The sequence below is a fragment of the Citrus clementina genome, unplaced genomic scaffold (assembly GCF_000493195.1).
Source record: "Citrus clementina cultivar Clemenules unplaced genomic scaffold, Citrus_clementina_v1.0 scaffold_9, whole genome shotgun sequence".
In the NCBI taxonomy this organism is placed as follows: domain Eukaryota; kingdom Viridiplantae; phylum Streptophyta; class Magnoliopsida; order Sapindales; family Rutaceae; genus Citrus; species Citrus x clementina.
Genome location: NW_006261964.1, coordinates 25,904,190 through 25,917,790, shown reverse-complemented (window position 1 = coordinate 25,917,790; position 13,601 = coordinate 25,904,190). Strand labels below are relative to the sequence as shown.

The window sequence follows — 13,601 nt, the reverse complement described above, 5'->3', positions numbered from 1 at the left end:
CCCAATATTATCATTGTTGAATTTTAGATAAGCCAAACTTTTTAATTGAGTGTTGGAACAATTTGATAATTAAGAATTTACTACACTCATGGATTTAAATTATTTGTGTATCATTTTATTTTTGTTCCATTGCTTCAACAACCCATGCATATAAAACAGTGGAATATTTTCGTAATTACTTGCTACTTTAATTCGTAGACATATAAAATGCAAGTTATCTGGATATTAAATTTTGATATATAGAATTTTAAAACAATTTATCTTCAATTTTAAGAGCCCCAAGCATTATCTGAATTATTCATATTACACTAGTTAATTATCTAGTACAACTATGAATTGCACTTTTCGTACGTAATTAATACTCAACCCTTTTTTAATTAAGATTAATTATCTACATAGTTAAATTAGTAAAAATAATCAATTATTATTTAATATACAGAGACTATTTAGCTGGTTGGTCCACTGATAAGCAAGATCCTAAAATCTCTATCCTTTAATGCATCCCAAAATAGACAAAATTTATGAATTCTCAAATTGGTAGATAAGACATTAAAAAAAGGAACAAATATCGCTGTTACCCAAAATGCGAAATATTTTTAAGGTCGCGTATGCTAAAGTTTAGGGGATTGATAACTATATATAAACCCATAATCTAATAAAATACAAACCCTAGTTGAAAAGTGCATTTAAGAATGTTTATATTTTTTTTACACATGAATTTTTTTTACTTCTCCTAACAAGACACAATACATTAATAGAAGACTTTGATGAAAGAAACAATGAGAAAGTGTTCTCATTGTGGGCACAATGGCCACAATTCAAGAACGTGTCACGCAAAGGGTTGTTTTAAACTTTTTGGTGTCAATATTTTGGATCAAATCCAAGACCTTCCATCTATGAAAAAGAGTGTGAAGAAGAGTTATAGCGTGGGAAATTTACAGTCTCTTGGTGGGGAGTTTAATGGTCATGTTGATGAAGGTAGGGAATTTGATGGTGATGTTGATGAAGGGTATCTCTCTGATGGGCCAATTCATACTAAACATGAAAGGAAAAGGGGTACGTGGAAAATTTATTTATCTAATTTTGTATTGCCCATTTTCATTTAGCTGATTTTAATTGGATCAAAACTGTGACTCGTTTGAGCCACGATCGTTGTTTGGGCAAACTTTGTTATCAAACTATTACTTCTTTACTTTCACAAAGAAAAATTATTAATTAGTTCCCTTTTTCATGCATTTAAATTTTGTTAGTAGATTTATCGCCAACTATATTTTTTTGTTTTGTTTTGTTGAAGTCTTGTTTGTTTAGCAGGTGGCTATTTAATTTATTAATAAATATGTTTATGTTGATGTATAAGTTAATGTTTATATAATGTATTCTATTGAATATTTTCATCATTGGTGCGTACTTAATTATTGAATTTATTGTAAAGGGTATATGCTAATCAAGCCCTTCGAGGTTTCTAGCTAATTCCAAATTGGCACACAGTAAACATGGCACTTTGGGGCTAAATTTTGGTAGCAAATTTTTACAGTTCTTACAACAAGTCAATATCTTGGTCCCATGTATGAATCTATTTTATAAAAAATATTAAACAAATTGTGGGCATATTTTCTAAAAGTACAATGTCACTGGTTGTATAATCTCCAATGTACCTTAATGTAACTTTTGTGTTTATTTAGGCAAGCCATGGACAGAAGCTGAACATAGAGTATTTTTAGAGGGTTTAAAGTTGCTTGGAAAAGGTGATTGGAAAGGAATTTCAAAGAATTTTGTGACGACAAGGACCCCGACGCAAGTTGCTAGCCATGCACAAAAGTATTTTCTTAGACAAGCCTCAAACGATAAGAAAAATCGTAGAACAAGTCTCTTTGACATGCCCTTGAAAGAATCAGTATATCTCTCTTGCTCTTTCTCAATTAACAAATGGTTAACTAACAAGCTTGATTTGATGGGTTTACGTACACTGCAGGCTCCTTCTCATCCTTCACTCATTTTGGTGAAAGCTCCTCCAGCAACTACATCTTCTTCACAAGTAAGCTTAAATCTGTTTTTTTTTTCATTTCATTTAATTCACTTTTTTGTTAATTAAGCTTAATTACTTTCATTAGTAAGTGTCCCCTCTCTCGATTGCCACCAACACAGGTAATTAGATTTCTTATATATACATATAGAATATATCAATTTATAATAATATTGGTCATTTAATTAAATCTGATATATAGGGTAGCACCTCAAGTCAGGCTATGAATGGCTTTCCAAATCTTTGCTCGGATCTTGTTGTTCCAGTACCTGCAACTACTGGCCTTGCCTACTATCATCATGGGATCCCATATATGGTAAGAATCAATTTGATTTAATTAACCATCTTATATTTCCTTTTCCATTTTTTCCCTTTTTGTTGTCTTCTGCACTAGTTTCTCCTAAGAAATTGCTTGTTCGTTTTATTTTCCATTTTGTTTGAAGAACTACTTCGACATATAATAGCTTGACTATTTTATCTTTTAACATTTATATTGTTACTCAATAATCACTATTCGCAACTCCTAAAAAGACCAATATGTACGTGAATCTAAATCTTTATTGTTAATATTAGAATTGTAACTGATGGGTCATCGGCTAATGGTTATTCGAAAATAAGTGTATAAATCTTGTGATGCTTTCAACGAACTAATCCTTTTATGCCACGTTAGCTATCATCTCATCAAATTGTGCAGGAAATTTTGTATAACATGCAGTTTGTAGATGCATAATTGATGCTTTCATTCAAATGCGGGATCACTTTTTTTTAAAACGTCTTGTCTCTACAGTACCCAGTCCCTTGCAATGGTCGGAGTAATATTGTTAATTCATCTAAATCATTCATTTCTGATCAGAGGCCAAATTATTACGCCTGCATGCCGATGCCGGCAGGAATGCATAAAAGTTTAACTCGTGCACCACAGTCATCTCAGCGCAGCGTGAGGACTACTCAAGAATGCCCAAAACTATCAATGGAAAGAGATTTTTTGGATCTTAAAATTGGACTCCCTCAATCTCCAAAAACAGCCAGATTCATCATCTAAGAGCTTCGGAATATATATATAGTCATAGTATGAATTTTTTTCTTTTTCAAATATGGTTGAATTTTGTACTTTATCAATAAAGTTGAGATTATAATTTATTTTGGCGGTGGATTTTCAAAAATACTAATCTCACATTCTCATGATCACCTCGATCAAATAGAGAATCCCGTTAAAGGAATGCTTTTATTTAGCCGCTACTTGCTTTTGTATAATTTTAATGGATTAACATTATATTTGTATATATGTAAATTTTAGTTTGGATTAAAATTTTAAAAACAATGTTACTGTCAAATATTTAAAAATTTTAAAACTTATCTACGATCCTCCCAAGGTTAGTTAAGTGTATTGCCAAATACTCATTTTTCCATTTTACCCCTTAACTTTACAGAATACTTTGACACAATTTTTCAACCTCTTTACACAATGGTTGACAGAATTTTTCAACCTTAAATTCCATAAAAAAAGTCAGGTCTCATAGAGATTTATATATATTTTAATCTTATTTTATTTCAATGTCAGCAAAACCTATTTTATTTGTCGAAAATAATATTTGACCATTTATTAATGTTATTTAATAAATCTCTTATGTTGGTCGTTGACTGTATGTTACCTATCGATGCTTATATTTTTGAGAGCTTCAATTTTTTCGAAGAGTAACAATAAATATCTTAAAAATTTATTCTAAATTAAATATCAATAATGTGAAATTTGATGCATCATTCCATGAGTGATTAATAATTTTTGACAATTTAAGAAAAATCAATAAAATACACTAACATAAGAGAAGAGAAGTGTCGGCCGTACACCAAATTCTGTATCCGAAGCTTCTTTACGAGTTCTGTAAAGTTGATAATGGTTGTAATAAAAGCCATGTACGTAGCAGTCGATTAAACCGTTACGTTGATCATTAATTAGTTCCTTTCTTGGAAGAAGAAGGAAAATTTGGAAGGTTTATTTTGTCTTAATAATAATTATTTCTTCCTTTTCCTATTTGATAAAGGGATCGATGTTAAGATCACAATCTATGAGATAGTTTATTGTTATTATTAATTATTTATTTTTAGTTCACTAATTCTTTCCATTTTAACTTGTAGCTAGTACCCTTGCGAGTTCCAAAAGTATTAATGGATTTAACTTGTAATGGTTGTTTTAGATATCCGTATTATATGCGTATCAATAAGAGATCTCCAAAAACATCTAATAAGTTTATATTTTGCACTTGCATAACAGGAATCCAAAATCCTATATAATAAGCCCAAGAAAGCCTTTGCTATTGCTGTTGTTAATACATTATTTTCTCTCCTTCATAAGTATCACAGCACACTACTCGACTCATCATCCTATCGAAAATATGTGTAGGAGCAAGGGTTGTGTTAAACTTTTTGGTGTGAATATTTTGGAGCAAAAGCAAGATCATGAATCCAACAGAAGCAGTAGTGTTACTAGCTTCGCAAATTTGCATTATCTTGAAGAACGCAATGTGCAAGTTAATGCGGAGTCTCTCTGTGAAGGCCAGCAGCTTAACTTTAAGAGACGCAAGGTTGTGCGTGAAAAACGTAAAAGTATGTTAGCGATCTTGTTCTTTTATTGTGTTTTATTTATCTATTTGTATTTTTTATTTTGATTATTCTGAACTAATATATAATTTATATGCATATTTTTTTTAATCGTTGCTATTCCATATATAATTTTTGTTAATTGGTTGAATCAATATATATATGTATATGTACAAATTTTCGCACTGATTTGCTAATTAATAAGAGTATCAACTTTTACCTATCGATGGTTTTCCAGCTTAATTAATATTTTTGGGATTTTTTTTTAATTTCTGAATCTCATTTATTTTGCAATCCACTCTTTGATCCTGTGGTGGACTCTTTCTCACCTCATTAATGGTTTGAACATCCATGTGTATGTCGTGGAACTATGAGAGTATATTTTCTCTATTTTTATGAGTGAATCAACAATGTATTGGTCAATTAAGTCTTGGTGACTAGCTAATTCCAAATTGGCCGTAAACATTAAAATGACACATATACAATGGGCTAAGCGTATCATCTTGATTTGTATCGTTTGTGTTTAATTATTTAGGGAAGCTGCCATGGACAGAGGATGAGCATCAAAAATTTTTAATGGGACTGAAGTGGCTTGGAAAAGGTGATTGGAAAGGAATTTCAAAGAATTTTGTGACGACAAGAACCCAAACCCAAATTGCTAGCCATGCACAAAAGTACTTTAATAGACAAGCCTCATCAAGTGATAATAAAAATCGAAGGACAAGCCTCTTTGACATGCCCTTGAAAGAAGCTGTAAGTATTCTTTCGGACTCTTAATTTCTTAATCATACCTTCTTCTTATTAATTAAAATGAGTTGATGGGTTTAAATTTCACAGGCTCCATCTCATCCTCAAGATCACGGTTCCCTTGCCTCAGTTAAAAGTATTCCTACTTCAACTTCATCACAAGTAAGTATAGTATAATCATTTTCTTGTTTTCCTAGGATTCCACAGTCAATTTATATTTTTACCACTTCTCCAATTTTGTTTTGTTTTGTTTTTGTTTTTAATCTTTGAATTGTTAGTGTCATTCTAATAATGATTTGATTAATCAATAAAAGTTTTCAAAACAAAGTGGACAGTCAGTCTGTGGGAAAGCACTTGGTCTTTTAGTCTGAACTAATAGAACTAATTCATGTAGTTTTTATATTTTTAAAAACTATTTAAAATATGAATGATATTATTTTCATAGTTATGTTGTTAGATCTTATTAACTTTTCAAGAGTATAATAATTTATTTTATATGACAAGCAACATGTGAAAATTAAATGATAAGTAGAATTTAACGAAAACATATTTTGAATTTCTCTTGCATTAATAATCGTGTAATTAAAATGAAAGCAGCATCACTTATTTTGAATTTCTCTTGCTTAATACAGTACCAAATCCATTGCAATGGCCGCATGCCCGCAGGAATCTGCGATAATTTTAGTCCTTGTGCCCCTCAATTGTTCCAACGCAGTATCTCGAGAGAAACAGATATTTTGGAGCTTAAAATCGGACCCCCACAATCTCCAGAAATGAATTCATCATCATCTCAGATCTTTGGAGTCGCCGTAGTATGAAATTTTTTGTTTTTTATTCATCAAAAAAAGAAAAAAAATAGCTTCTTCAAACAAAATTTTGGTTCTACTTAAGTAGATTAATAAGATAACCATCTGACTCCATTTTTTGAGATTCACGCGATGATAAGATCGGTATGAGCTCAAAATAATAAATAAATGCGACAGCTATATATCAATAAAAACGTAAAAATTTCATGTACTAAAAATTCCTTAAGTCGTGAACACTCGTGAATTCATTATTAGCAGCCTATACTACTTTGTTTGATTAAACAAACATGTAATGGCAGCTTTGATACAATATTAGTATCACTTTTTCTTTTTATAAGAACGACATGCGTACGTAGTAAACACAAGCAGACGACATAACCCTCAAATTCATTAGAATTTCATGAATTAAATGAAAACTCCAAGTTACGATCTATTTGAGACTCTGATGTCTAAGCTACATTACAAAATATAAAAGAGAATAGGGATCGAAAAGTGAAAACCAATTCACTTTAATTCCACCGTACCTTTAATCTTTTCTCACTAAACGTCTCGAATGGAACATGAGAACCTATTAATGAAGGTACAATACAGATAAGTCTAAATTATAGTAAAATTAAAATTACTTTCTCGAAATAAAGAAAGCTTAAAGACTTTATAAATAATTAGATGTTTGTGTGTATAATTGTAAACTTATAAACTAAAGTAATCAATTTGTTTGATAGGAATAAATGCAAATTAAAGCCGTCAAGGCCAAGCAGTTCTTTCCTCAAGATTTACATATAATATCTAAATGATGAAATTCTATTGGTAACTCAACAGTTGGGATAATAAGTATTGGATTACTCAGCAATGAAATTCAATAACTAGTCCATAGAGTTTTGTTTTGATTGTCAAATCCTTAAAAGCATTTCTGTTTGAATTCTTGACCACACAAAAATAAATAATGTAGCAGGAATACAAAAATGGGATTTTTATTGAAAATTAATATCAAAATATTAAGAAGATAATAAATTAATAATCCTATTTGGATTTCGATTTGGACCAAAATAAGTGAACAAGTTCAAATTGTAATAAAATTGAAGTAACTAATAACTCAAGTCAGTTTTACTTGTTTGACAAGAATAAGTAAGATCTGGAGCTTGATAACCTGAATGTGATTATAACATGCCCAAATTTAATTACGCTCTGCCACATTTCCGTTACTAGAAACACAATCATTACTTAAGCAAGATGTTTCATTTAAAACAAAGTATTGAACTGAACTTGATTAAGCCAACTCCAATTTTATTTTCAATTAACACAGCTTAACCTTATAGACCATAACTTAATAGATCATTCTTTTTTTGAAATTTCAGCATATGAATCTAAAGCAATAAGATATTGGTACAAACAGAGCAACCAATACAATGTAGGGAAGGCAATGACTTCAAACACAAGCAAGAGTCTCAATATATTGAAAACCATAAAAGAATTTCAGTGAACCCTCAGAATGAGGGCTTGCAATATCCGCTCGACCTGGATCAAATTCGCAGATCTTGTCAAAACTCATATCCTTAAGGTTGTAGCGTATGGCCTTACCAGGAATGTACAGCACCATACATGACTCTGCATCGTTTACTTCCCAAATAACACCAAGTATGGAAAATGCATAGTAGTTTAAGTCTAAAACATCAAATAATCTCTAATCATCTCCGGAAATGCCATCGTTATTGCATTGAGATCAATGCGATGCTTCACAAACCAGTAAGAATATCTCTTTCCATCTCGTATACATCAAACTTTGTGGTGCAAGGGCCATATATCTCAACAAGATGCAAGTGCTCTCAGGATATGTTGGACTTGGAGGCATTGGCATCTCTCGTGGTTGCTCCTCCTCGACTTTGAAATGCAATGAAGTATAATGACAATCAATCCAATGAGTATTGCCATTCTAAAATACCCCGTTGAATTGTGTATTAACAGGTGCCATGAAAGGATCACCAGAGAGCCTCCATGACCGCGCCTCAGATGAGTATATTTCAATCTGATAGCTTATATAAGGACCTTCTTCAACACTTACATATGAATCTGGTGACCGCACACATGCAACTTTATAGTGGGGCGACCTGACAGGATTATAAACTGAAGTTACACCATGGATAATTCTGCCACCAGGTGGAGGAAGTTTAACAAATTGCTTTGTGGTAGGATTGCAAATGTAACAGTCATGTTCCAAATGTCTATCACGGAAGCTGGAATAGCATAGTGACCCATGACAAGAATTCTGAATACGTAAACCTGAAGGATGTTTCAAAAAGTTAAGGCATTTAAGGGGAGCAGTAATTGGCTTGTTTGTAAGAGGAACAAAATCGTGTTCTGGGTTGATGAGACAAGAACTTCTATGCAAGATGAGGCCTGAAACTAAATGGCTGTCGGGGTAAAGGTGGCCAGAGAATTGAGGACCGGAAATAAGGGAAAAGCCAATGTTTTGAAACACATTTGAATCTGAAAATAGATTTTGTGGGTAAACGAACAATGATTTCTATTAAGAGATCATCATTATTTGCAATGACAAAGGACGATAACTTCTTTTTGCCAGAAGACATATTTGAAGCTTCTCATGGCATCATGATCTATCTCTCTTTTATTCTTATATACTCTTGATATGTGAAGAATGTGACTATGCTTAGATTGCTCAGTGCGCTGTACTGTTCTTATAATTGATAACAAGCAATCGACAACATTTGGTAGGTGCAGATTGTCACACCCACAAAGGAAAAATGTTTGACAACTCAAAAGGAGTGGTTAGTTAGTATAAGCAAGTGTTAAAATATTTCCCCTTCACCAATTATTACAAGTTTTAGATGTTTGAACGGTGTGGTATATTTTGGCACTATGACAAGCAAGGAAAATATTATGTGAAAAGTGGATACCAAATAGCCCAAAAAATAAGATTTACATCTCCTCCTAGTGGTTTAAGGACTACATTAGAAGTGTAGAAAACTTTGTGGTCTCTCACTTTACCAGCTAAGGAGAGGAATATTATGTGCAGGGTTGTCCAAATGTGCTTCCTACAGCAGAAAATATGTGGTATAAGAAGATTATTCATGATCCCATTTGTCAAGTGTGCAAAAGACAGGCTGAAAGTATTTTACATGCTTTGTTAAAATGCAAGGTGGTCAGGAAAGTATGAAAATCGACTCCTTTTGCTGGAAAAATTTTGAACTTGGTGGAGCAACCAATGATGTGTATGATGCAAGACATGGTCGAAAGTCTAAAAAGAACAGAGATGGAGCTGTTAATTGCAATTTTGTTGGGCTGCTTGGCATGCCAGAAACTTATTCATTTTTTAGGCAAAACAATTGGATCCCTTGATTCCTCTAGCAAAGGCAGAAGCCATTATAGAGTCTTACTGGAGGTTTAAGATCCGAAGCTCAAACCATTTAGTGAATAGGGAATTCAAGTCAGCCAAACTGGTGCCCTCCACCAAAAGGTTTTGTAAAGATAAATGTGGATGCAGCAACTAATGTTGAAAAGCAGGCTGCTGGTTTAGGAGTTGTGGTGAGAGATTGTAATGGAAGCTTTGTAGCAGCTGCAGTCAAGAAGGTCCAATTCTTTGGGGATGTTCAGCAAGCTGAAGTAGAAGCTATTGCCCGGGAATTCAAGTGGCTAAGGAGACCGACACATCATTAGTAATTATAAATATTGATTCTCAAGGGGTAGCTGACTTAGTAAACAAGAAGAAGGACAGCAGGACTCCTATTTTTTAAGTTATATTTGAGATTCAAGAACTTATTAATGAGTTCATTAAGTGTAAAGTTAAATTTGCTCCCTTACCTTGTAATGTAAAGGCTCATCAATTAGCTAAGCTTGCTTTGGAGTATGAGGAGTCTGCAATCTGGGTGGATTTGTTCCCAGCAAATGTAATATGTATTCTTCAAGTTTTGAATTAATGAAGGTTATAATTCCGTTTCAAAAAAAAAAAAAACGGTGTTGTATATTCTTGAATTGACTTTGATAGTTTATTCAGTACAACTTACAGACTTGATGCTATGAATCACCCTTTTATGTAATCTAAATGATTAAAAAAATATCAACTTTAATCAAAATCATCCCAAAGACTTTATTAAATAATGAGGTCGTCCAATGAGGGAATTGGGTTGCCTTAGCCTAATAATTTTTTATCAGAGGAAAAAAAAGTCCTAAGGAAAGTCAGCTTGAAAGCCCCATGCTTTATGTAAAGGTTGCCCTAATGACCACTCCAGTCAAGAAGATTGCATTTACTTGAGCAGATTTTACACCGTTAAATTGAAATGTTTCCTTGGTAACATAATTTTACGGTGTGTTTACTTACCAACAATTGGAATAAGAATTCTAAAATAATTCTGAAATAGCAATCAATGATGTGATTACTTGTAAAATAAAGATTTGGAATCGAAATGAAAACAATGTAGGGCCAACAAATTTGAGAATCATTACTAAAGTTCTAATTCCAAGGGGGTTTAGAATCGAAACTTCATTTCCAAAAATAACTTTTTAATTCTCAACTAAATTTCTTAATACCCATTTTATGCTTGATTTAAATAATAATTAAAAATAAAAATATAATGCAAATTAGCTAGTAATGCAGATTCATTTCTTCGACTAATCTAATTCAAATCAGCAGAGGTTATGGTATCAAGCCACCACCAACAGCGACCGAATCGAATCGATAGTAGCCGTTGTATTAAATCAACATCAACGGCACCAGCATGTCACAGAAGTTGAACCAGCAGCAATAGTCATTACGAAAGTTGAACTAATAACAACAGCCATCATGAAAGCCACCAATTCCAGATGATGATGATGATGATTTTGATTTTTATTATTATTATTTTAAATGGATCATTATAAATTATTATTATTATTGATAAAAATTATTATAATTAATTAATGTTAATGTTAACAATAATAATATCATTATTAACTATAATTAATAATAATAAAAATAATGATTGAATAATAAAAATCACAATAATTAAAATAAAAAAATAATTATGGCAATAGCTAACCAAGGACTTTTAGTAATTTGAAACAGTCTAACTCATTTTTATCCTGATTCTAAGATAAAATAAACACATCAATAGCAATATAGTTCATTCTGATTTTGATTCATAAAGGTGAAGTAAATAATTTTTTTTTATTCCCATTCTTCATTCCAATTCCAGTCCATTCTGATTTCATCACATTTTGGTTCCAACTCATTTCGTTTACAACCTATTCCGATTGTTGATTATTAAATGCACCGATTGTTGATTAGTAAATACACTATTAGTCTTTAGGAAGGAAAGACAGTATAGACTATAACATACCGCGAAAGAGTAACTCAAGTCAACCATATTTTGATAAAAAAGATAATCCTAACATACTGCAAAAGAACAACTCAAGTCAACTATGTTTTGATTTTAAAAAAAATTCAGACAACTCCAACACAATTGGTGAGTAGATTCTCAAATAACGACTTAATTGAAAATCCAGCACAATCTCAAAACATATAGTGTATGTTATTCTTTTGATTACACTAAAATCTTTCATTATCTTTATGAATTATGTGCTTTAAGAGATCAAAGATAGAAAGTCTCATAATACTAACTTGATGCTATATGTTATTCACTCTCATCAACTAGTTGATTAAAATATTAACTCTAATCAAAATCACTCTTAAAGACTAAATTATGAGGTGGTCAGGAAAGACAACTTCAAACTCTTCTATAGGCGGCCAATTGACCAAGACTAATTAAACTTTGGACCCATTGGCTTTTAAATCGTACCATTTTACCCCCAAATTTCTATTCATTATTAGATTTCAACTAACCAACAAGGCTGTCATTTTCCAACATTTTAGTTAGGATGGAAGCTATAAAAAAATCCATACAGCATAAATTTCTACCCTCAAAGCAGACAAACAGAGTTAGTATCTAATGCATTCATTAGCTAGCCTTGATCTACATTTTGAGGCTTACATAAAGTGCAAAATATATACAAGTTAAAGTTAAAGCTCTCATAGCACCACAATTATCAATAGCAAAATATATATTAGAGCAGGGTCGTCAATTTTTCCAGAATTTTAGTTGAATGGAAGTGACAAATATCTATACAAACAAGAGTTAGTATCTACTACCTTATGCATTCATTCCTTTTCCTAAATTCCAATGTTTATATGTAAAGGTTATAAAGCTCAATTTTTACACTTGTAATCCAAGTTACTCTTAATTTTGAGGCATGTCATGCATCTTCAAACTAAAGCTCTCATAGGATCACAACTATCAAGCGCAAAATATATATGAACTTTTCTACAAACAACATTCACACATTTGGTATAAAAAGTATACAGCTAGAGAAAAAAGCAAAGAACTGGCTGAGCTCTCCAAGATTGCTAGGAAAAGGGAAATCATATGCATTTTACGCCAACTTTTGGGTCTACATCCATGTACAACTAATAGATAGGGAATGAGCTAACAGTCCTTTAAGTCATGAGAGAAAATGTGAGAGAGTCTTTCAAATGTCTGTCAACCTAGTTCCATTCCTCTTTAAAGGTTAGGATTGACCATAAATGCTTTTTGCTGGAAATCCTAGATAATCTAAATTTGGATGTCCTGAGATTACAGAGTGCAATAGACAAAGGAAGTTTGTGCTAAAGCTTGAGATTGGTTGTGCATTGTGGCTGAGTAAGTGTTTATATGAGGCTCATTATGATAGCCATGTTAACAAGGTTTTAAGAATGTTCAGAAAGAGCTTCTATCAAGTTTGGGTTGAGAAATTTAGCAATTCCTTTGGAAATTTCCTACAAATTTCTCATAATGAGTCTGGGTTTAGTTCCTCAAGGAAGAAAAGTAAAAAGCTATAAGATTTTGGTAGAAGCAGTAGATAAGCTAGGTAGAGATGATTCTAGTAGATGTGTTAACAAAAGTGCAGGGCATAGAAGAGATAATCCAGAAGCATAGTCAAATAGGCTTATCAAACCAGAAGAAATGAAGGGTTTACTTTTGGTGAAAGCAATAAATATTCATAACAGCTTGTACATGGAGTATGGAGCCGTGCTATCGTGTACTTTAGGGAACAGGGTTGGGACTTGTAGTGAAAGATCCAAAAGAGTTTGAGTATGATGATGAATTTAAAGATTGTTTTTAAACCTTATCAGTCTAATAAAACCATATTCTTTTGTCAGTCTATGAAGGAAGCAAAAGACTTAAGAAGAATTGGTAGGCTAATGTTAGAGGGGCAAATCAGAATAAAATTGGAAAAATTAAGCACGTCTACTAACCCAAGATAAGATAGATTGTTATTTTGGGGAGGATGGTTGGGCATTGAAGGACTTCATTTTCATTTATGGAAACAGAAAGTGTTTGAGAAAATTGGTCAGTAATGTGGAGGATTGGTTATGGTTAATAGATAAATAAAAGTCTTGC

General features: G+C 32.1%; 2 protein-coding genes across 2 annotated transcripts; both read left to right on the top strand.

Annotated features, from left to right (window-relative positions):
* Positions 1-756: 756 nt before the first annotated feature.
* On the top strand, positions 757-3,065 carry LOC18031843 (probable transcription factor At5g61620). The gene is made up of 5 exons (XM_024188130.1): positions 757-1,056; positions 1,683-1,894; positions 1,973-2,035; positions 2,226-2,339; positions 2,877-3,065. Exons 1-5 carry the CDS (start codon positions 768-770, stop codon positions 3,063-3,065), a joined length of 867 nt encoding a protein of 288 aa, XP_024043898.1. The 5' UTR covers positions 757-767.
* Positions 3,066-4,416: 1,351 nt separating this feature from the next.
* LOC18031986 (probable transcription factor At5g61620) lies at positions 4,417-9,846 on the top strand. The gene is made up of 4 exons (XM_024188127.1): positions 4,417-4,627; positions 5,157-5,374; positions 5,459-5,530; positions 9,694-9,846. The coding sequence occupies exons 1-4, from the start codon at positions 4,417-4,419 to the stop codon at positions 9,844-9,846; spliced, it is 654 nt and encodes a 217-aa protein (XP_024043895.1).
* Positions 9,847-13,601: the final 3,755 nt, after the last annotated feature.

Excerpts from the sequence above, each read along its gene's own strand:
- LOC18031843 (XM_024188130.1), top strand. The coding sequence starts at position 768 with ATGAAAGAAACAATGAGAAAGTGTTCTCATTGTGGGCACAATGGCCAC. Across the intron at positions 2,036-2,225 it reads CAACTACATCTTCTTCACAA|GGTAGCACCTCAAGTCAGGC; the intron begins GTAAGCTTAAAT and ends TCTGATATATAG. Across the intron at positions 2,340-2,876 it reads ATCATGGGATCCCATATATG|AGGCCAAATTATTACGCCTG; the intron begins GTAAGAATCAAT and ends ATTTCTGATCAG.
- LOC18031986 (XM_024188127.1), top strand. The coding sequence starts at position 4,417 with ATGTGTAGGAGCAAGGGTTGTGTTAAACTTTTTGGTGTGAATATTTTG. Across the intron at positions 5,375-5,458 it reads ACATGCCCTTGAAAGAAGCT|GCTCCATCTCATCCTCAAGA; the intron begins GTAAGTATTCTT and ends TAAATTTCACAG. Across the intron at positions 5,531-9,693 it reads CTACTTCAACTTCATCACAA|GCTGCTGGTTTAGGAGTTGT; the intron begins GTAAGTATAGTA and ends GTTGAAAAGCAG.